The sequence below is a fragment of the Dipodomys merriami genome, unplaced genomic scaffold, assembly GCF_024711535.1.
Source record: "Dipodomys merriami isolate MVZ:Mamm:240054 unplaced genomic scaffold, mDipMer1.0.p SCAF_380, whole genome shotgun sequence".
Lineage (NCBI taxonomy): Eukaryota > Metazoa > Chordata > Mammalia > Rodentia > Heteromyidae > Dipodomys > Dipodomys merriami.
Genome location: NW_027205382.1, coordinates 432,199 through 456,090, shown reverse-complemented (window position 1 = coordinate 456,090; position 23,892 = coordinate 432,199). Strand labels below are relative to the sequence as shown.

Below are 23,892 nucleotides of genomic sequence, written 5' to 3'. Positions count from 1 at the left end.
AAAGTCCAACCTCACCCAGTTATAGTAAGAAATAAAGACAATGCAAAACAGAATAATGCTGTACACTGAAAACATGCCAGAAAGACATGTTATGGAGGAGATCAACTTGTGCTACAGGATGTTAAGGTGGTGGAAGCTATGAGCAGACAATCTAAATCAGAAAGCAGGTAATAAGACTCAGGATAGGATTAAAAGAAAAATTGCTTTGAAAATAAAGAGATAAAAGGCATTGGAAAGAAAAACTGAAAATAGTAAAGACAGGCAGGAAAGCTGTACCACAGAACTAATAAATAGTCCCAGAAGAAGGTCTTGAGAATAGTAATACAGAAAAGCATCCTTGAAATTTTAAAAATTCTGAAATCACAAACACAGATATCTGCCAGATACACAGAATATTATTCTCATGAGACCTTCCTAAAGAATCTGCTGGAGAATAAGTTTCAGATTCCAAAGTGACTGGAGGAGAGATCAGCATAAGGACTGGTGGCCCAAACATACCTAATCTGAAAACAGACTCCATGAGAGATGTGACTGAATGTGTACTGCACAGATATAGCACACCTACTTTAAATGCTAGTCTTCTAGCATCAAAGAAATAGAGCCAACAATTCATGGACCGAAACCTCTAAAACTATGAACTAAAATAAATCTTTCCTGTTTATAAACTGATCCTCTCAGGCATATTGTTACAGAAATTATAATACAAAGCTGACTAATGCAACAGTGGCATGTTTAGGTGTATTAACTAATTGTAGAACCTAATCATAACTGGCTTTCTTCTTGTTGTTCTAGTACTGAGGCTTATATTCAGGACCTCACACTTTTGCTCAGCTTTGTTTGCTTTCTCTCTACCTTTACCTCCTGTTTGGCATTTTTGATTAGTTGGAGATAAGGACTTTTCTGCTAGCTCCAAACCACCATCCTCATATTTCAGCCCCTTGAGTAGCTACGATTATAAGCATGAGCCTGGTTTTTTTCTTTCTTAAGTAGAATTAACTCCAATTCCTCATTTATAATGAAGTTTAGAAACGTATTTGTTTCAGGTTGACTCTGAGTAGAAGCAACAGGCTGGTTTGAGCCACTCTTATGGTATATGTCTAGTCCCCAAGTCATCCTAAGTATAAAACTGTGTGGTAGCTGCCCAGAGACAGCCTCAGATAACATTTTTATTTCAACTAAATTAACTCAATTTCCAAAATAATTATATAGAAAACTTAAGAGTTCACTAAAAGTATCTTCTAATCAACTACATCATTAAAACTACATGGCATTCTAGGATAACTACTTTTTTTTTGTTTTTTGTCCAAGATGGGGACTCTTAGTATCTGATATTTTACACTCATTGGCAGGCATTCTACCACCTGAGCCATGCCTTCAATCCCTATGTTATTTTCTAACAGAAAACAAATTGTGTTTTTTTAACTTTCTACAAATAATTTTTTTTGTTGGTCATGGAGCTTGAACTCAGGGCCTAGATGCTGTCCCTGAGCCTCTTTGTGCTCAAGGCTAGTGCTCTACCACTTTGAGCCATAGTACCACTCCAAGTTTCCTGGAGGCTAAGTGGAGATAAGAGTCTCATGGAGGGCTGGGAAGGTGGCTCAGTGGTAGAGTGCTTTCCTTGCATACATGAGGCCCTGGGTTCGATTCCTCAGCACCACATAAGCAAAAAGAAAAAGGCTGAAAGTGGTGCTGTGGCTCAAGTGGTAGAGCACTAGCCTTGAGCTGAAGAGCTGAGGGACAGCGCCCAGGCCCAGAGTTCAGGCCCCACAACTGGACCCAAAAAGAAAGTCTCATGGACTTTCCTGCCCCAAATATCTTTGAAATGCCATCCTTAGGTCTCAGCCTCCTGAGTAGCTAGGATTATAGGTATGAGCTACCAGTGCCTGGCTACAAATAACTTTTTTAAATATGTTTTTGTTAAATGATGTCCATCTAAGGTAGATCTCTAAGGAGGAGACTGTGGAGCTTGAGGCAAATAAAATATACTCCAAATTACAGAAATAACAGAATTAGTCACAACTGTAGCCAAGCCAAGAATAAATATACATAGATGAAGAAGATTGCCAACCAGAACTAGTTTAAGAGTTACCTCAGTCTTAGATTGGTTCAGTGACTGGTGAGTGACTCTCTTATTTCAAGTTACTGATCTGTTAAATTACTTTGATATCATTCAATAAACTCTGAGTTAAACTAAAAAGAAAAAAATTACCTCAGAAATATTTTTGTCTGTTTCTTTTCTTTTTTCTTCCAGTTTCCTTTCAATGCCTACAATTCCCACAGCTCTTACTCTTCCTGGCTAAGGGGAAAAATAAGGTAGAACATGAAACACACAAAATGGGAAGGAAACAAAATCTTTTGTTAACTACGCTATGTTTTTAATGGCGGGAAAAGACCTACAGAGAATCAAAGAAACAATTATACAAGTAACTACATCTAGTTTCCTTTCAAAACATCTGTCTGCTTCTGGCTACACATAAAGATGTTCAAATCAGCAGAGAAAAACTGAATGAATACATAATAAATGGCATGTTTACTCCATATGTTAGACATAAATTAAATTCCTATTCATTTGTGTTCTTTGGCAAGCCAATATGTATTTAACAGTGTCAGATGTACAAAAAAAATTGTTGTACCTAAAATTTTAGTACTTGATAGTTATTAACCAAGCTATTTTCTTACATCTGAATGCTGTCTATGGTTGCTGGCCAGACTAAGTACTATGAAAAGTAATACAATATTACTGTTTTGTTTTTGGCAAGTTCTATAATTATAGAATGATTTTCTTAGTTAAATTTAAGAGATGAAAGGAGCAGATTAGCTATGACATACCTGGGGTCCTCTGTTTGTTTGTAATGACTGAGGAACTAGCATATTTTCCCATCTTCTCTGGGTCATTTCCTCTGATAAACGTCTGTAAAACTGTCATACACACACACACACACACACACACGCTTTAGTGAGGCAGTCAGGCTGTGGCATTCTCCAACAAATTATCAATTGACATTTCTTTAGCATAAAAGTCTGCTCAGTCATTTGCAAAAAAACCTAGGATTCTCAGAAACATCAAAGAAAATCAAAGGAAGTTGTGTTCTTGGACCAACTTCAGAAAGTACAAAGCAAAAAAAAAGGAACTGACCTTCTACATAAAGTGGGCTATTCTCAACAAAGACATGAGTGACAATGAAATAAATAGACTTATTTTAAACAATCCTGTACATAGAGAGAGACTGTTTCCCATCCATACTGAAACAAACACTGGGCCAGAAAAAAAAAATCTTTTCCATACAGGAAGCAGAAAATAATTTGTTTAGTTAAAACATGAGGCACATACAGCCATTTTCCATGAAGGGAGCACAGAATAATTCGTTTAGTTAAAACATGAAGCCAAAACAGGGAGTAAACACACTTAGGAAAAATAAGTCAATTTTTTTTTTGGTACCAATAATGGGGCTTGAACTCAAACACTATCCCTGTTACTCTAAGCCAGTGCTCTGCCATTTAAGCCACAGCTCTACTTCCAGTTTTTTGCTCATTAATTGAAGATAGCAGTCTCACAGACTTTTCTGCATTGGCTGTCTTCAACCCACAATCCTTAGATCTCAGCATCTGAAGTAGCTCAGATTATATAGCTGTGAGCCACAGGCACCAAGCAAAAATCAATTTTTCAAGCACAGTGACAATGATTTTTTCTAATCACTTATACCTGCAGCATATGATGTGTGCTATAGACAGTAAATATTGATGATACAGATGTTCAATAAAGACACACCTCTTAATGTCTAAAGAGTATTTGTACAGTGACATAATACCCAGAATATATAAAGTATTACACTAAAGCCTCAGTATTTATGCAACTAGATTTGTATGGAGTTAATCAAGATAAGGCTACCTGATTTAAGGCTGGTGAACTTTCAGATACTACTTCAGTTCATCATTATGCTGTGTTTTTGAACCAAACTACCTACTAATAGCTAACCTGGTAGCATGCCAGCCTATTTGCCCCTCCCTTTAACCATTACCTCCTGTTTTCTGTATTCCCTACAACCTAAAACACAAATCCTCCTACAACCTAAAACACAAATCCTCCACTCTCTGATAAGGCTTAAGACTTTAAATGATTACACTGTAAAAAGTGGTGAAGCCTATGTTTTTTATTGTACCATATTAACAAACAAAAAGACACACACATTTCTAGTCTCATTTTATTCAGATGGAAACTTACCTCAATCTGGCCATGTTCTTTGAAGGAGAGTTTAATATAGGAATTCTTACTACTCTGGAAAGGACCAGGTTCTTTGTTAGGAGGAGCTGGATGCAGATGAACCACGATTTTGGCACTAAAGAGAACAAGTGTAATACATTTAATTGACTTTAGAAAATAATTTATTCAGACAGGCACTGGTGGCTCACACCTCTAATCCTAACTACTCAGGAGGCTGAGATCTGAGGTTCATGGTTCAAAGCCTGACTGAGCAGTAAAGTCCATGAGACTCTTATTTCCAATTAATCATTAAAAAAGCTAAAAGTAGAGATGTAGCTCAAGTGGTAGAGCACAGGAATTGAGCAAAAAAGGAACAGTGCCCAGTCCCTGAGTTCAAGCCCCAGACTGACACACAAAAAATTTTATATTGTCAGAATCAATGAAGCTTTCAAAAGTATTCCTACTTAAGACTTAAAAGTGTGAACCAAAGTTTCAAGTTACTAGTTATATAAAAAAATATGGCTTTAGAAAATAAGCTCAAGTTTTTTTTTTTTTTTTTTTTTCCCGGTCGTGGGGCCTGAACTCTGGGCCTGGGCACTGTCCCTCAGCTCTTCAGCTCAAGGCTAGCGCTCTACCACTTGAGCCACAGCACCACTTCCGGCTTTTTTCTTTATGCTTATGTGGTGCTGAGGAATCGAACCCAGGGCCTCATGCATGCAAGGCAAGCACACTACCACTGAGCCACCTTCCCAGCCCATAGGTAACACTTTTTTTTTTTTTTTTTTTTTTTTTTTTTTGTCGGTCGTGGGGCTTGAACTCTGGGCCTGGGTGCTGTCCCTCAGCTCTTCAGCTCAAGGCGAGCGCTCTACCACTTGAGCTACAGCGCCACTTAAGCTCAAGTTTTTGAGCACTTCCTGATTAGGGTTTTCCATCTACAGAGTCATCCCCAGGGGTTCTGGGGGGGGGGACAGATGGACGGGGATGGATGGGGACAACAGGGAGTGTCTATGATTTCTGCCAAAGCATACTACTTTATTCATTTGAAAACAAAACATGAAAATGATCTGTAAAACTGGCCAGCTGATATTTTATTAAAATCCTATCCAAAACTAACATTCTAGTGTCATTTGTTGGAAAATGCTGCTCAGTCAATAGGGAAAACAACTCTCAAAGTGCTGCTGTCTTATGGGCATGAGCTACTTATCTTTATGACTGCAGTTATCTTCTATGCTATTAAAAATACCATCATATTTGTTCAGCTTTATAAGTCTGTTTTCCTCCATTTTTTCCAACCTGCTCAACAAACAATCTTCTAAAAGATTAGGGAAACTAAAAAACCCAATCAAAATTTCCTGGATACTTTTAAAGTACTCTACCACTGAGCTACAAACCAAACCCTAAAGGCTTCTCTTTCTCATCACATGACAGGTGTATCTATTGAATGATTTCCTTTATGTTTGGACCTATTTGTTGTCTAAATATCACTGTGAAATTGACACATCATCAGTTAGGCCTCCTCTGTGGAAAGCATGTTTTTGTTAGTGAACTGGGACCAGTTTTTGTAAGGACTCTTTACTACTTCTTGATGGTGAACATCTTTACAACAGGTGAGCAATACCTTTAATACACTATATGAGCAGGACTCCAGCACTGTTTGGAATATATCATCAAGTATAGCAACAAAGCTCTCACTATTCTATAAGGTGACTGAGCCATTTGTAAAACTAAAAACCCTTGGTCCTACTGTCAGGTCCTGAAAAGGAAAACCAATAATTAAAAATTAAAAAAACTAAAAACTTAAAAACAAAAACAAAACAAACACAAGCAGAAAAGGTCAGATAAGATTATGTTAAGTGAAATGAACCCCAAGACAAGGACACAAGTGGTTTTTTCTTTCTTGCTATTGTTTCTAACGTAATTACAAGGTACCACGTGATTTTTTTGTTGCTTTGTATGTCCCTCCCCCAAGGTATAATCCCTCTTTTCACTGTATTTGATCTTGGTATAATTTGGGGAGCAGAAGGAAAAAAACAAATTGTTTAAATAGGGATAAAGGTTGACCCATTGTAACAATGAGATGTAAAAGATCTATGTCGAAAAATGAACTTTACAATTTAGGTGGGGGGAGGGAGAATGTAGTTGTAGAGATGGGAGGGAAGAGATGGTAAGGGAAAAACAAAGGAGGCGGCAACAATGCTTGATAGGAAATGTACTGATTACCTCGCTCATGTAACTATAACCCCTCTGTACAGTATTTTTACAATAAAAAACATATTTAAAAAAAAGTTCAGGGACAGTGCCCAGACCAGAACTGGCACACACACACACACACCAAAAAAAAAAAAAAAAGCCCACAAGATAATGGTACAAAATGAAGTTTAAGAGTTCCCAAATTTAAAAGTCATGTCAATTTGTCCATATTTGTATTAGCTTATTCACTTATTACATTTCATCAAATTAAAAACTAACAAATAAAAAAGGCATCTTGAGTTCAGAAGTTCTGAGGTTAAAAAGGGAAAAAAATATGTCTTTAAATGAATGCAAAAATGGTAATATTTGGGAGGAGATGAAGGGATTGGAAACTAAAGAGAATACTAAAGAAAGTTGACCTGACATATCATTAAATTTCTCCTAATAGATCACATACACACACATACACACATACACACACACACACACACACACACACACACACACACAAATTGAAAGTAAATGTTCTCAATATTTTTTAACATATACCTATTTATTCATTAGTATCCAAGGGTATTACAGAGAACTTTAGCACTTTAGCCATACTTTAAGAATGAATCTAAAGGTTATTTTAACATGAGCAATAGTATAAGAGTAAACATTTTTTGTGAATTAAAGCTACAACAAATAAACCTTACCTCTTCCCAATTCCAGCTGCCTGTTCTTCAATAAATACAATTTGGGACAAAGGAATGGCCATACAGCATTCCTAGGAAGAAACAATACAAGAGGAGAACAATAACACCATTGGAAACCCTTGTTCTACAGCATTAGCATGCCATGAACCTCTAAGGTACTTGATAATTAAAACACTTTTAACAAACCATCATTTTATTGCCTTTATTTATTTACTTTTTGGCAAACTCAGGGATGAAACCTAGGACCTGATGTATACAAGCTATACCGAGCTATACCTCTACCTCCTTAGATAAACTTACAGAAAAGTTAAATAAAAGCAATGTTGTTATTGGCATTTTGCTGCATAGGAGAACATATAAGGTTTAAAAGCAGGTGTGGTGCACACACACTTATAACCCTAGAAATCAGGGGGTTGAAACAGGAGAATAGTGAGTTCAAGGGCAGCCTGGAATCATAATAACCTGTCTAAATAAATATGCCATTGTTACTCCTTTTCTTTTCTTCTTTTTTTTTTCTCTAGTCCTAGGGCTTAGGATTTCACATATGCTAAGTAGGAACTTGGCATGAAGATATTAGTTCTACATACATGTAACTCACTCTAGAAATTATGGGGATTGGATTATGAAGAGTTCTTTTTTCTAAGTAACATGGAGGCAGCTCTTCCCAATGTCTAGAGAAACGACATGACAGACCTGTCTTGTGATTCTCATCAATAAGTCTGGAAAGCAGGTTGGTTCTGTGAACATAGGCATTTTTTAAGGACCTCTTACAACTAGTGAGAGAATAACTCCCCTGTGACACTTAGGCATGGAGTAGGATCTGACTACAGTGTAAAGTACAGAAGTCACCAGAATTCATGACATAGACTTTTCTGAGTCCAATGAGGGATAACATCCTAACTGCTCTCTGATTGCATTGAGTCTACATGGGACACACTACTGACAAAGAAATTTGCATTGCATCCAAACAGCTTTACCAAACAAAGGTAAATGCTTAACTAAACATGTAGGTAAATAAAACATAAGTGATTTAAAAACTAGAACAAGCTGGGCACCAGTGGCTCACACCTGTAATCCTAGCTACTTAGGAGGCTGAGATCTGAGGATCATGGTTCAAAGCCAGGCTGGGCAGGAAGGTCCATGAAGCTCTAATCTCCAATCAGCCACCAGAAAACCAGAAGTGGCCCTGTGGTTCACGTGGTTGAGCACTAGCCTTGAGCTGAAGAGCTCAGGGACAGCGCCCAGGCCCTAAGTTCAAGCCCCACAACCAACAACAAAAAACTAGAACAAAGGGTAGCTTAACTTGATGGTAAAGCATGAGCTGAGCATGCTCAAGGCCCAATAAAATAAAACAAAACAAAATATGAAACCAGAGCAGATGATGTGCCTTACATGATTTTTCTGATCTCTCCAAATCAGTCGGTGTGTACTAAGCAGAAGAGTCCCGGCATCAAATTTTATCTAGAAAAAATAGGATTGTGATAAAATATCAATCATGTGTCAGAAATGTCTAAATTTTCTTTCTCATTCACCATGTATGAAGTTAATTGCATAAGCATTTTAGAATGAGGTTTATCACAAACTAAAAAGAGCCTCATAGGTATAAGCTACTAGGTAGATAGTCATGGTAGAATTACAGAGAAATTGGAAAGGACCTAGACGGAGAAGAGTGGATGAAGCATTCAGTGTAGGGGACACAGCAGAGGTTTAAGGATGACCAGGTGGAACAATACAGACTACTACGGGACTGCGGGGTTGGCGGAGAGTGGAGGGAGGGATTTGTATCATATTTCATGTGGGGATAACAATCCTTAAGCACATGTTTAACACACACACACACACACACACACACACACACACACACACATACACACACATCTCTACATAAACCATAGCAAAAGATCCAAAAGTTATACACAGTGAACCTGTAACAATAATTATCTCTAAATAAAAGTGAGGTAATGGTAGGAAGCAAAGGGACCTTTTTTACTCTATAAAATTACTACAATATTTTATAGCAAGACTGGATTTGTATAAAAACTTGTACAATTTTTAAATGTTTAAGTAGGAAAATCCAGAATAGACATAGACGCATACAAGAAAAGATGGGAATAGACATTTAATCAATGACTGAGGGCACTAAACTTTCAAATAGAAAGATGAATACTTAATGCATTGTACTGGATTGAATTCTTGGTGCATCAAATAGGTAAGAGGGAAAAACAAGAAAAAATATGAAAAAACAATGAAAAGATTTAAAAATTAATCTCAATATGGAAAGGCCTTCTTAAGAAAGGCATCAGGCCAGGTGCCAGTGGCTCATGCCTATAATTCTAGCTACTCAGGAGAATAAGATCTGAGGATTGAGGTTCAAAGCCAGCCCAGGAAGGAAAGTCTGTGAGAATGTTATCTCCAATTAATTATCAAAAAAGCCAGAAATGGAGCTGTGGTTTAAAGATCACTAGCACACACGCACACACACACACACACACACACACACACACGCACGCACGCACGCACACACACACACACACACACACACACACACACCCTGAAGTCATGAAACCCATTAGGCTTACATAAAAAGATTTAACTACATATAGGGGCATATACATATTTTTGTGTGTGTGTGCTGGTCCTGGGGCTTGAACTCAGGGCCTAGGCACTGTCTCTGAGCTTCTTTTTGCTCAAGGCTAGCACTCTACCACTTGAGCCACACTACCACTTCTGGCTTTTTCTGTTTATTGTGATACTGAGGAATCAAACCCAGGGTTTCATGCATGCTAGGCAAGCATTGTACCACTAAGACATTCCCATTCTGAGCCCTACATATATTCTTTTTTTTTTTTTGGTTGGTCGTGGGGCCTGAACTCTGGGCCTGGGCACTGTCCCTCAGCTCTTCAGCTCAAGGCTAGCACTCTACCACTTGAGCCACAGCACCACTTCTGGCTTTTCCTGTTTATGTGGTGCTGAGGAATCAAACCCAGGGCCTCATGCATGCAAGGCAAGCACTCTACCACTGAGCCCCTTGGATGGCAAAAACTATTGCCAGCAAAAACAAAAGGTAAATGGTAGGCTGGTAAAAACAACTATAATGCACATTTGAGACAAAGGAATACTTTCCTTAGTATAGGTGTAGAACACTCAGTGAGAAAATATTTTCAGTGAGAAAATAGCCTGACACTTACTAGAAAAGGAATACAAATAACTTATGAACACACTGAATGATGTCCAATCAGACAATAAGATAAATGCAAATGAAGAGCACATGAAGAGGTAAGACTCATCCATAAGATTGACATAGGTCCAAAAATTTGATGACAGGGTCCTGACAACATTCTCATACATTTGTTAGTAGCACAGCCTATTGGGGGGAGGGAGATTGTTAATATCTGTCAACATTACAAATACAAACATCCTTTGGCTCAAGGAGACTTTGTACTATGGGGGATTTATTCCACAATGAATTCACACTTGTACGATGATTTAGTACTAGGCCATCCAATGCTGTATGTAAAAGCAATAAATAGGAAACAATTCACATGTCCACCAATAAGGAAATGTACACTCACATAAATGCATGATAGGCATTCACTAAAAAAAGGTATAGAGCTTCTTCATATACCCATGGTGTTCCATAGTAATTAGAACATTTAATTCTAACACTCACCCTGATTTCAAATTTGTTAAAATGTTCAAGAGAATGCTTAAAATTAATGGACTACATTCTCTAGACTTAAGAGAAAAAGTGAGTTTGGATAGTATGTGCATGTCCATGTGTGTATATGTGTGGGGAGGACAGGTCCTGAGGATTAATCCCAGGGCCCTGTGCATGCTAGGCAAGTGTTCTACCATGACATACCTCCTAGCCCTAGTGCATGTGGGTGGCGGGGGGGGGGGGGGGGGGGAGGGGAGGGAATGCGTGTGTGTGTGTGTGTGTGTGTGTGTGTGTGTGTGTGTGTGTGTGTGTGTGTGTGTGTGTGTGTACCAAATGTGGAGCATGAACTTAGCTCTCATGTTCTTGCTCAGCTTTTTCTCTCACAGTTGGAGCTCTATTCCTTGAAGCATGCTCCAGTTCTGACATTTTGCTGCTTAACTGGAGATTTGTTTACCTGGGCTTGTTTACCTGGGCTGGCTTTGAATGGTGATTCACAGATCTCAATCTCATAAATGGGATTAAAGGCATACACTACAACATTTACATTTTAAAGAGGGAAAAAAACCAATATATTTTACACAAATACTTATATATGTCTCCTCTGGAGTGATATACTCTAGACCGTGAGAGAACTAGGAAGGCAAGGTATAAAGATAGGAGAGGGATGTCTAAACTGTTCTGGAATGAATCTAAATGTTTGTGCCTCATACCCTTTACGCCCCCATTGTGATGGAATTTGGAGGTGAGGCCTATGGGAGGTGCCTATGTTGAGAAGAGGTCACCAGGCAAAGCCCCCAAAATGGAACAAGACCCTCTACACAACACAGGAAAGGCTATGTGCACATAGCAAGATAGTGGTTGTTCCTAAGCCTGGAAGAGGACTCTCAAAGACCCCCAGACCTTGATGAAGGAATTTCAGCCTCTAGAACTCCCTATTGTTTAAGCCACTGGGTTTGAGGCGTTGGTACAACAGCCTGAGCTGACACAAGCATACTCTTCAGGGTATTGGGACTGTGTCGCCTACTGAAAAGCTACAAAATGTTTTTTTTTTAAACTGTAACACAGACACACACAAACAGTCACACACACACAAATGTTCAACTCTTTAACCTTCATATTACTGAAAGGTAGATAAGTAAGTCCATTTTAGTCCATTTTCAATGTAGAAGCAAAAGCAGAACCCAAAAGATAAGTTCCTTCATTTCAGTTAAAATCAAAAGAAACATATTGGAAGCTTCTAATCACTGTCCTTATTAGAAAGTAGAATTTGCTGTGCTCTAAGACTTGTTTGTATACTTTCCAGAACTATTTGGTTATTTCAAAAGTTACAAGGATGGTCCCATTTATAAGCTACCTCACAAAATTCCAAGGAAAGCATTTAAGGAGGGTCCAGGGGCTTTTTTTGTTTTTTGTTTTACAGCTATTCATGAGTTTAAAATAATGTGTTTCAAGAAGCAGTTAGAGCATTCTGTATATCATTCTTAGCAGAAATAATCATAATCTTTTTCATAATACATTTCCTATTAGAAAAGTATGTGACTGACAATATTACAAGAGATTCATGATGTTTTGTAAGATAGAAAAGGTCATTTCAACATAGTATAGATGATTACATACTAACATAGTTCATCATATAGAATATGCTCAAAGTAATTATGGACAGGAAGATTACTGATTATTTTAAGTTTTTTCTTTCAGCTTTCCTATATAACAATTTTGTCTAATAAAAAGAAACATCGGGGGCTGGGAAGGCAGCTCAGTGGTAGAGTGCTTGCCTTGCATGCATGAGGCCCTGGGTTCAATTCCTCAGCACCACATAAGCAGAAAAAAGCCAAAAGTGGTGCTGTGGCTCAAGTGGTAGAGCACTAGCCTTGAGCTGAAGAGCTGGACACTGGGGGACAGTGTCCAGGCCCAGAGTTCAGGCCCCACGACTGGACCCCCCACCCCAAAAAAAGAAACATCATTGTCATATATAATTTCAGATAACCTGAAAATATATATTAATTTTTGTTAAAAGTTCACAGAGCAACATGTGTCAAAAATATTCCTTCATGCTGAGTGTAGGTCGCTCATTCATACCTGTAATAATTCCTCAAGAATCTAGAGTACCGAGGTTCAAAATCAGATTGAGCAGAAAAGTTCACTAGATACTATAGCTAAAATAACCAAAAAGCAAGGCTGAAGGTGTGACTCTGTGGCACCCAAGCAAGCAAACCAAACAAGCTTCAAGGCTCTTTTAACCAGCATTTTGCAAGTCTCAGCCTCCTGAGGAGTTAGGATTACCAGTGAGTCACCAGTGCCTGGCTTTTAAGTATACTCTAGGAAGGAAATTCTACACACAGACATTGAGACAAGACTTTATGGATTCCATGCCTGGATACCCACAATTCAATCAAACACCTTGGCTAATCTTAATTATGTAAAACCAAATAACTGAGTTTAAGGTATTTTTTGAACTACTTTTTTTTTTTTGGTCAATGAGTAAGATTTCCAATATTATATTAACTTGAGAGTGCATGATATGGCATTAGGAAATTAATAGTTCTGATTAAGAACCTTTATGTTTTATCTTACTGATATCCAAGCACAAGGATTGGAATTTAAAGCTCAAAGCCAAGTATGCTCTATTGCCATGCCAATTAGTGATGAGCAGATATAAAATGTTGCTGCTCCAAGAGAAGAAATTGGGTAATAGTTCCCGTCATGGCTTCCAGTGGATTATGACCTAAACCTGGTAGACAAGTTTGGGCTGGTGTGCGTCTACTACTCAGAACCAAAGTCTTTTCAACTGTTTAAAAGTTAATCAGATTTAGGCAACTGTCCAAGCTCTTACCCACTTTCTTCCTCCTTTCCTTCCTTCTTTTTAAGCATAGTGTTGTTATAAAAATATAACTTAACTCATTCTTGAGAACTCTAAGACATATTTAAAATCTAAGAAGAAAATGAAATCATTCATAACTCTACCAATCAGAGGATCCACATACATATATGTATAAGCTTTGAAAGTAAGGCCATGTTATTTATGGTGTTATAACTCTTTTTGTTCAGCAAGCTAGAGTTAGCAATCCTTCTGCAAAGTAGGGAGTACTGTGGTTTAATCTCTATAGTAGACATTCCAATTGTTTTAATTTTTCCAGTATTTAATAATATAGTACCTATAACACTGAGATGGAAATCTTCACACCATATTCTTCTGCCTCCCTGATTATTTCCCAAGACTAAATTCCTAAAAGTGAAATTGTTAGCTGAAAGAGAATAAACACCTTGTAAATCCTCTGGTATGCACTGCCAACTCACCACCTTACATATTATTAATCTCCATGCATTGTTGTTTTAAAATGAGCTGAGGCTACAAAAGAATCATCTATGAATTCAAACAAATGACCTGTCTACACTGCTTATGAAAACACCACATTATCCACATATATTGGGCCCACGAAAACTGCCTGTATAAACAAGCCAGCACACACTGATTCACCAGAGGTGCAGTTTGCTGCACCTGGCTTGGAATTCTAGCTCATCAGTGATTGGATGGATGACCTAGGACAGCTCCAACTTGCGCAATTATCAACTGTGGGTCTCCATTTCATTAGGAGTAAAGAGTCTGGCACTGGGAACTACTATACAGTAAAACAAGTGCAGGCTCATCAATAGGGATTTAAACCATGCCTCTCTTGCTAACTGAGCTCAGGCAAGTCACTGTAGGTGACTGTTATTTTCTCTTTCAGTAAAATAGTCATTTACCTGTTGAAAAGAGTGAAATCTTAAGACATGTTACATACACACACATACACACATCAAGGCATATAAAGCTCCTGGCATAGAATAGACACTTTACCTATTCTGAGTTTTTTTTTCTCCTTCCTTCCTTCCTTCCTTCCTTCCTTCCTTCCTTTCTTTCTTTCTTTCTTTCTTTGTTGGTCGTGGGGCTTGAACTCTGGGCTAGGGCACTATCCCTGCACTCTTCAGCTCAAGGTGAGCGCTGTACCACTTGAGCCACAGCACCACTTCCGGTTTTCTGGTGGTTAATTGGAGATAAGAGTCTCACGGACTTTCCTGCCGGAGCTGGCTTTGAACCATGATCCTCAGATCTCAGCCTCCTGAGTAGCTAAGATTACAGGCGTGAGCCACCGGTGCCCAGCATCATTTTCTTTCTTTTTCTTCCTTCCTTCCTTCTTTCCTTCCTCTCTTTCTTTCTTTCTTTCCTTCCTTTCTTTCTTTCTCTCTTTCTCTCTTCCTTTCTTCTTTCTTTTCTTTCTTTCATGTACTACTACTTGAGCCGCATATCTAATCCTTTTTTTTTTCTTGATTATTTATAAGGTAGGATCTCACTTTATGCCTGGACCATTCTGGACTTTGATCCTCCTACTTGTGCCTCCCTGTGTCACTGAGAATGGTAAGTGCACATTACTGTGACCAGCCACTGTCTGTCAGACATATGCCACTGTAAGCAGACATTGGTTTAGATGAAACCTCTCAAACTTCTATGCTGGGGCTGGCCTTGAAACTGGATTCCCTAATCTCCACCTCCAAAGTAACTACAGATTTGAGTTAGAATTCCTGCCTCTGATTTCTTTTTTCTTTCTTTCTTTCTTTCTTTTTTTTTTTTTTTTGGTCAGTCGTGGGACCTGATTTCTGGGCCTGGGCGCTGTCCCTCAGCTCTTCAGCTCAACCACTTGAGCCATAGTGCCACTTCTGGCTTTTTCTGCTTGTGTGGTGCTGAGGAATCGAACCTGGGGCTCATGCATGCAAGGCAAGCACTCTACCACTGAGCTGCCTTCCCAGCCCCCAATTTGTTTTTTAATGTTTTTTTTTTGTTTTTTGGGGGGTGAGGGGGGTCATGGGTCTGAACTCTGGGCCTGGGTGCTGTCCCTCAGCTCTTAAGCTCAAGGCTAGTGCTCTACCACTTGAGCCACTTCCAGCTTTTGTTTTTCTGCTTATGTGGTGCTGAGGAATCAAACTCAGGGCCTCATGCATGCAAGGCAAGCACTCTACCACTGAGCCACCTTCCCAGCCCCCCCCCCAATTTCTTTTTTAAAATGGATTTCACACTCACGGTGAACCAGAAGACACAAGGATGATGAAGGCACACACTCTGCCCTCCAGGAGCATACAACTGATGTATGTGCATGCTCACCAGAGTATGTGCTACATGCACAGCTATAAGGACCTAGCTGTCTGGACTGTAGTTCCAAGGCTGAGGGAGCCACTTAAAGACTGGTTCTGAATTGGAGTCTAACCTGACAACATCTGGAGGCTGATGAGCAGCCACCTAGTCTTCAGCACCAGAACCTTCTAGAATCTTCCAGGACCCAGCACTTTGCCCTGGAACTATTCTGGCCCTAAGTCACACCAAGAGCCATGCAGATAACTCCAGACATTCAACAAGTGACAGAGTAAGCCTAGTCTCCAGCACAGGGGTAGGGAAGCTCACTTTAGAGTGGCACTTTACTGTTAAGACACTTACCCTCATAGCCTCTAGTTTAGAACGTCTTTTGGGGGGCCAGTCGTGGGACTTGAACTCAGAGCCTGAGTACTGTCCCTAAGCTCTTTTGCTCAAGGCTAGTATTCTACCACTTTGAACCACAGCACCACTTCTTCAGAAGAGTTAAAAGTTCTTAGCTGGGTATCCAAGATACTCAGGAGGCTGAGGATCTGAGGATTTCAGTTCAAAACCAGCAACAGCAGGAATGTCCATGAGACTCTCATCTCCAATTAACCACCAGAAAACAAGAAGTAGCATTATGGCTCAAGTGGTAGAGCACTCACCTTGAGCTGAAGAGCTCAGGGACAGTGCCCAGGCCCATAGTTCAAAACCCACAACTGACAAAAAAAAAAAAAAAAGGAGAGTTAAAAGTTTTTGACTACATCAAAATGACACAAGTTAGCTGAACAGCAGCCAAACAGGGATTATGGCAGATGGCAGGATAAGCTGATAAACCCAAACCTGCCAGTGAAATGGGGGCAGGGAGAATGAGGAAGACAGGACAGAAAATGAGAAAATAAAGTTGAGACTGTCATCTTTGGCATCACAACCTAACAGAAAACCAAAAGGAGGCCCTCCAATCAGAAAATCAATCCATTCTCCCTATTTATCCCAAGGCCAATCTCTGCACTAAGAAGACAGCCAAGATGGGAGAGATGGGCTGAAAGGCTGTCTTCTCCTGGCAGGTCTATGCCAGAAGCCTTTTCTCTGCTATTATTTCTTTTCTCTAATAAACTTTTCTACCATCTTTATTTATCTTTATGCCTTGTCTGAATTATTCTCTTGCCAGACACAAGGACTGAGGTTAAACTTTCTGTTAACATATTTGGTGCATGGGTCAGGAAGTTAGGGATTCATTATGTCTTTTTTCTGACTTGGATTCATTGAAAGGTTACAAAAGGACCAGCAGTGAAGACTTTTTCCCATGAGACTTTTCTTCTGTCTGCTACAACATTTCATAAAAGCTTCAAAGGAAAAAATGAGAATGTTCTGATTCAACAACAGTTTCCCACATACAGGTACTTGTATTCGTGATTTTTATTTTGTGGGAAACAAAGGTCCTGGCCAGCAAAGATACTCCCAGAAACAACAAGGTGGAGAGCTCTGCAAGGACATGGATTCTAGGCGCTCCCTTGGGGAACGGCATTGGAGAAGTCTCTGAGGCCCTATCTCTATTGTTGTTTTGTTGTTTTTTTTTAAAGTGGGAGCAGAATCAAAACTCACCAGGGAGGTTGATTACACTTCCCATTTAAAATGGTTCTGAAGATGTAAACTTGGTAAGGAAGAAGAGTGAGTAAATTTAGTTTGTCCTCCAATAAAAAGATGCAAGGCCAGGTGTGTAGACACATAACTGTAATCTCAGCACTGAGGAAGTTAAGGTAGGAAGATTTAAGACCAGCCTGGGCCTGGAGACCAAATCTAAAATAACACAAACAAAAACAAGACAAAAAAAAAACAGACATAGGATTCAATCTGGGTTTAAATGAATAAAAGTGTCAAGGCAGTGAGTAAATGGACTAAGTCCAGCCAATTATTTAAGGAAGAAACTTCAAACACAATCACAGCTGTAACTGTCCACCAAAATACCCTACAGAAGAAGTCAGGAGACCCAGGTCCCAAGTCTTAAAATTCTAGAAGCATGACCAGGAAAAGCCAGGGGGTCAATGAAATTATACCAACATGCGTTACAGAAGGAAGTTCATTAAAATGGCAAGGAAGGACAGGTAGTAGCTGAAAATACATCAGGGTCACCGAGTGCTAACTTAGGGGTTAAAGACTTAAAACAATTTTTTTTCTACTTGTGATTTGTCCATACCATCCAGAAAAGTGTTGTAGCTTCGACTATCCACAAAATACGTACTTCCATGCTATACTTTTCTTCCCCGTTTGAGAGCCATGTCCTGAGATTTATGCCTGCCTTGCAAGGCAAGACACGCACCTCTTTGCAAAACGTAAGCCCCAAACTCCTAGAGTAATGACAAAACAAATACAAAACCAAAAGAACAAACAAGAGAAGCATGGCCAAGGGGAAAACCCAGGAAATCCGTTCCAGCAAGCCTCCATTCTGCTGGCCTGACGCAGAGCTGATGATCGGGGCTGGGGAGTGAGTACCCCTAGTACCTGACAGGGCGGAACTGGGTTGTCCCCACGATCTACGCCCGATACCCCGTGTCATTAGGGCTCTGACTCCGAAGCTCCAACGCCCCCGTCCCTGCCCGCCGCCCGCAGATGACCTCAGGGGGCTCTCAGGGAGCACAGGGACGGGGCACCCCTAAAGATGACCACGGGGGGGGGGCGGCGATGGGAGGGCGAGGCGAACGGCGGCGACCGTGCCGACCGGAAACCACTCCAAAGTTGGGCGCTGACGGCGCGGGGGAGGCGCCCGAGCGAGCGCCCCAGGCCGCGGCCGGCGCGGGGGGACACTGCCTGCGCCCCACACCTCGAGGCCCGGGATCTGCGCCCGGCCCGGGGGACCGCCGCCCTACCTTCTCCTCGCCGTCGTAGATGCGCACCCCGCGCTGCTGGATCACCAGGGTCTCGTTGATCTCCAGGAGGCCGCTGGTCCACACGAAGCGGTCCATGGCCGCCGCCGGCCGGCCTCCGCCGCTCTCCCGCGCCGGCGCTCCCGGGCCGCGAGCCGCGCGCTAGACAGCCTACGGCGCCCCCTGGCGGCGGGCGGGACAAAGGCCGGCCCGGAGCAAGGAGGGAGGCGGGGAGGTGAGGGGGGCGGGGGAACGAAGGGAGGAGGGTGGAGGGAGGAGGAAGGTAGGAAGCCCCAGGTCCTGCGCACCCTGGGGAGTAGGCGAGGCTTGGGGGGGGGGGGGAGTAAAGGGCGTACAGGAAACGCCCCTGGCCCACATATGGCCTTTCAGAACCTTGGCTGGGCTGTGGACCCATCCCAAGCCCAAAGAAAGTGGGCATCCCTATGGTACTTGAACGGCATCAAATCTGACAGTTTCCTTGTCGTTTGGTGTCCAGCACATGGCCACCGTCATTAAAGGCTGCAAAGAGTAGCCATCATTTTTTTTTTTTTGACAGGAATTGATTTTTGACACCTGTAGTCAGCATGGTAGGTAGTACCTTAAACTGATGTTTTCTTTCTTAAGATTATTTATTTATTTTTGCTGGTCGTGGAGGCTGGAACTCTGGGCCTGGGCGCTGCCTCTAAGCTCTTCAGCTCAAGCCTAGTGCCCTACTACTTGAGCCACGGAGCCACTTCCTGCTTCCAGCTTTTTTCTGCTTATGTGTTACTGAGGAATCGAACCCAAGGCCCTCATGCATGCAAGGCAAGCGCTCTACCACTGAGCCACTTTCCCAGCCCTCTTAAGATTATTTTTTTAAACATCCTCAATAAATATATGATAAATATATGATAAATATATGATACATCATATGTGTTATATTGATACCTCATATCAATTATATGTGATTTTGAAGCCAGATAGACTAGGGGGAAATGACGTATGGTCAGCTTCCAGCAAATATAGTAGATATTCCTTCATGTATTTCCCTTAAGATTAAGGGAACAAAAGTCATTTTAGGGGAAAATGAAACAGGACAACTTAAGGAAACTGAGGCCTGGTGAAGGCAATTCAGAAATATGGTATTTAGAAACTAAGAAATCTAGAAAGAAAGAAATCTAGAAAGAAAGAAAGAAAGAAAGAAAGAAAGAAAGAAAGAAAGAAAGAAAGAAAGAAAGAAAAGACTAAAGAAAGAAAACACTTAGAAATGCTATCTTTTGTCTCAGAGAAAGACAACAGGGGAGGGATGCATTTCTCACCCAAGGATTAACAATTGTCTAACAGGGTGCCCAAAATGCAGATAGCAGGACACCTCCTAGCTCAAAGATAAGGATCTGTGTAATATCTGAGTTACTGTTCAATACTGAGTTACTGACAGCTTGGTAAACTTGAGTGAGGGAAAGTTGGGTTTTTGTGTTGTTTCCGTTTTTTTGCTTTTTAGCAAGGATGGAGAAGGGACAAAGGCTGTCAGCCTTTATCTGGAGTTTTTCTTTACCAAGGGGTTTTTGCCCTTAATCAAAAACTTTGTTCTGTTTTCTGATTTCACATTTTTATTCCCATGCATATTTCTTTTCCCAGGGAAAAGGGGTTCAGGGAAGAGAGTAAATTTCCAACAGCAGGAGGGACTGAGGCCAGTCAATAGGAGGAAATTTCTGCCAGTGAATAGTAACTCAGATATTACAATCTGCTTTTTGACAAGATGCTTTTTTTTTTTTTTTTGGTAGAGGGTCTTGAACTCTAGGCCTGGGAGCTGTCCCTGAGATCTTCAGCTCAAGATGAGTGTTTTACCAGTTGAGCAACAACACTACTTCCAGTTTTCTGGTGGTTAAGTGGAGATTAGAGTCTCACGGACTTTCCTACCCCAGCTAGCTTTGAACTGCAATCCTCAGATCTCAGCCTCCTGAGTATCTAGGATTGATTACAGGCATGAGCCTCCAACACCCCGCTAGCAAGATGCATTCTTCTTCTTCTTTTTTGAAAAGAATAATCAACTGTATTCTTTTCCAGTGGATCAAATATTCATATCTAAAGGGGATATTTTTATATATGTTTTTATTGCAAAAATACTGTACAAAGGGGTTACAGTTATATGAGTAAGGTAATGAGTACATTTCCTATCAAGCATTGTTACCTCCTCCTTTGTTTTTCCCCTACCATCCCTTCCCTCCTCACCTCCCCAACTCCTCCCCCTCCCCCCCCCAGTTTTAAAGTTTGTTTACAACATAGTGTCTTGTACAGCTCATTGTTACAATGGATAAACCTATACCTTATGGAATTCTATGCCTCCATCCGAACAAATGACATCGCCCCATTTGTTAGGAAATGGAAAGACTTGGAAAAAATTATATTAAGTGAAATAAGCCAGGCCCAAAGAAACATAAATCCCATGGTTTCCCTTATTTGCAATAACTAGTAAATGTCTAGGACAAGCAGAAAAGGTCAAAAGCTATGTACATATGACCAAATAAGATGATGTTAAGCAAAATGAATCCCAAGATAGAGACACAAGTGGTTTTTTTCTTTTTTGCTATTAACGTATTTATAATGTATTATGTGATTTTTGTTTCTTTTGTATGTTCTTCCCCCATGGTATAACCCTTTCTTTCACTGTCTTTGATTCTGGTGCCCTGCATCTTGTATATACATTTTTCTAATTTGGGGAGGAGAAGGGAAATAACAAAATGCAAGATGCATTCTTACCTGGAAACTCAGAGAATAACAAAGCAAAGCAAAGACAAAGCACTTATTTTACCAGGCACCAATGGCTCACACCTGTAATCATAGCTACTCAGAAGGCTGAGATTTGAGGATCATGGTTCAGGCCAGCCCAGGCAGGAAAGTCCTTAACACTTTTATCTCTAATTAACCACCAGAAAACTGGAAGTGGCACTATGGCTTAAGTGATAGAACACTCACCTTGAGCTGTAGAACTCAGGGACAGCACCCAGGCCTAGAGTTCAAGCCCCATGACCAAAAAAACAAAAAAAAAAAAAAAACAAAAAAAACACCTAACATAACTTGAAGCCAGACCCCCTTTACCCTATAAGTACCCCAGCAGCCCAAGGAGCTGTGTGTCTCTCTGGGTATCTCCTTATGTGCATATCTGTCTGTCTCTCTTTCTGTGTGTGTGTGTGTGTGTGTGTGTGTGTGTGTGTGTGTGTGTGTGTGTGTCTGTGTGTGTGTGTGTGTGTGTGTGTCTGTGTCTGTGTGTCTGTGTTTCTATGTCCCTATGAGAGCATCCACACTCTGCCCTTCTGTTTGTCTGCTTTTGTGTCTGTCTGCTTGCCTGCTTGTTTACTTACTCAAAAAAAACTCTGCCAATTTTCTTACCATTGTGACTTGTCCAGAAATTCTTATTCTGTCATCAAAGTCAAAGACCCTAAGTGAAGATTTCCTATACTTAAAGGGAAGCTTCACTAAACCTCACCTCCATCCAGTGACAATTTCAATATTGAACTCATATTTTATCATGTTCATTTACTTGTTTTTAACTAATATAAATATAAATGTAATATTTGTACTTAATATGAATTTGCTGTAGAGAATATGTCAATAGAGATCTATAATTACTTATTGACTGGCCTATGCAAACTGTCCATGGCTGCTGGCCCTTTCATTTCATTTATATATTTTTCATCATAAATGGACAACCTATGTTTTTCCTACAACTAACATAGTTTTCCTTTAGGGTTATCTTGTTAGAGCATACTACACACTGGGGACTTATTTTACCAGTTCATGCCCAGATTTTTATTGGTTGAAATGGGCTCTGATAACATTTTGCCCAGGCCAGCCTTGAACTATATAACCCTCGCAATATCTACCTCCTCAGTTGCTAGGATTACAGGTGAGTCACCTGCCCCCCCATCCTCATTCTGGGGATCAAATCCAGAGCCTTGCACATTCTCAACAAGCACTCTATCATTGCCTTCTGTCTTCAGTAAGCTGTTTCTTAAGTGTCTTAGGATAGCTTTGGCACATATGTATCTGTGTGAGATACCCTGTATTAAGGTATCAGCCTATTAGAATCTCACTTGGCAGGATCTCCCCAGGATCCTAGAAATAATTGAGTCAATAAATTGAGAACCTCTGAGGCCTCTGGGTTCTCAGTCTACTCATTCATTTGACAAATATTCAGAAACCTTATTGAGTACCTATGATGGGTCTAAGTATTCCACTCTTTCTCTTCTGCCAATAAGAGAAACGTCTCCCCCACCCCCTTAAGTTCTACAGGGCTGGCACTAAGGCAAAGAGACTGAGGCATGATTATTTGCTGCTTCTCCCAATGTTGGCAATGTTATACTAAAAATTGTTTCATCAAATAAAAAGGAACCCTCCCCCAAAGATCCCCAAACCAGTTCTTATTAACAAGCTCTCTTTAGAAACCTCCTGTAATCCCAGCTATTCATGAGGCTGAGACAGTTTGAAGCCAGCCTGAGCAGAGAAGTCCTCCAAACTCCAGTTCTAATTAATCAGCAAAAAAGCTAAGCTAGAGGCATGACTCAAGTGGTAGAGCACCAGCCTTGAGTGGAAAAAGCCAAGTGAGAGTATAAGCACAAGTCCATGATTTCAAGCCCAGGTACTGTCTGGGGAGGAAAAAAAAGTAGAAAAAGTGAGAAAAACTGGCTGCAATGAGTGCTAAAAAATTTTTCCTGCCTCACTCCCACATTTCAAACCAGATGGGAGGGAGGTCCAATGCAGCCTAACTGTAAATTCCAAGCTTCAGACCAGAAAGACATATTCTCCACACCTGCCCCTAAAACCTCCTGGCTCTGAATTATGTAATTACATATTGTGGACTAGATATTCGTATGGGTTTTAGTTAGCTAGGTGATATCTTTGGATAAATAGGACTGAATGATTGTGGTAGCACACACTTAAATGTATAAACACACAAAATACCTAATAAGCATTTCATCGTCCCAGAAGAATGAAAGGCAACCTTGTGGGGAGGAAGAGCTATCCTCATTTTATTCCCTTCTCTTCTCTGTGTTTGCATCTGATACTTATGTAGCTTAAAGGCATGGGAAGGGCCAAATATGGTGGTGCACACCTGTAATCTCAGTGCTGTATAAGCCAGAGTGTGAGGCCAGCCCAAGATAGAGCAAGATCCTTTCGGGAGAAAGAGGTAGGGTAAC

General features: G+C 40.5%; 1 protein-coding gene across 3 annotated transcripts in view; it reads right to left on the bottom strand.

Annotated features, from left to right (window-relative positions):
* Nucleotides 1–18,861, bottom strand: part of LOC138805029 (vacuolar protein-sorting-associated protein 36) — a 33,207-nt gene extending 14,346 nt beyond the window's left edge. For 2 of the 3 annotated variants that reach the window (XR_011365412.1, XM_069989599.1), the window contains exons 1-6: nucleotides 18,719–18,861; nucleotides 8,482–8,550; nucleotides 7,090–7,160; nucleotides 4,223–4,337; nucleotides 2,830–2,919; nucleotides 2,210–2,296 (exon numbers count right to left, since the gene is read on the bottom strand). Coding sequence is in view for 2 of the 3 variants with exons in the window: in XM_069989599.1 (XP_069845700.1) it covers nucleotides 2,210–2,296; nucleotides 2,830–2,919; nucleotides 4,223–4,337; nucleotides 7,090–7,160; nucleotides 8,482–8,550; nucleotides 18,719–18,814 (528 nt within the window). In the remaining variant the exon portion in view is untranslated. The remainder of the gene's footprint in view (nucleotides 1–2,209; nucleotides 2,297–2,829; nucleotides 2,920–4,222; nucleotides 4,338–7,089; nucleotides 7,161–8,481; nucleotides 8,551–18,718) is intronic. The other variant, XM_069989600.1, reaches the window with a different exon arrangement.
* Between the last annotated feature and the right edge of the window lie 5,031 nt (nucleotides 18,862–23,892).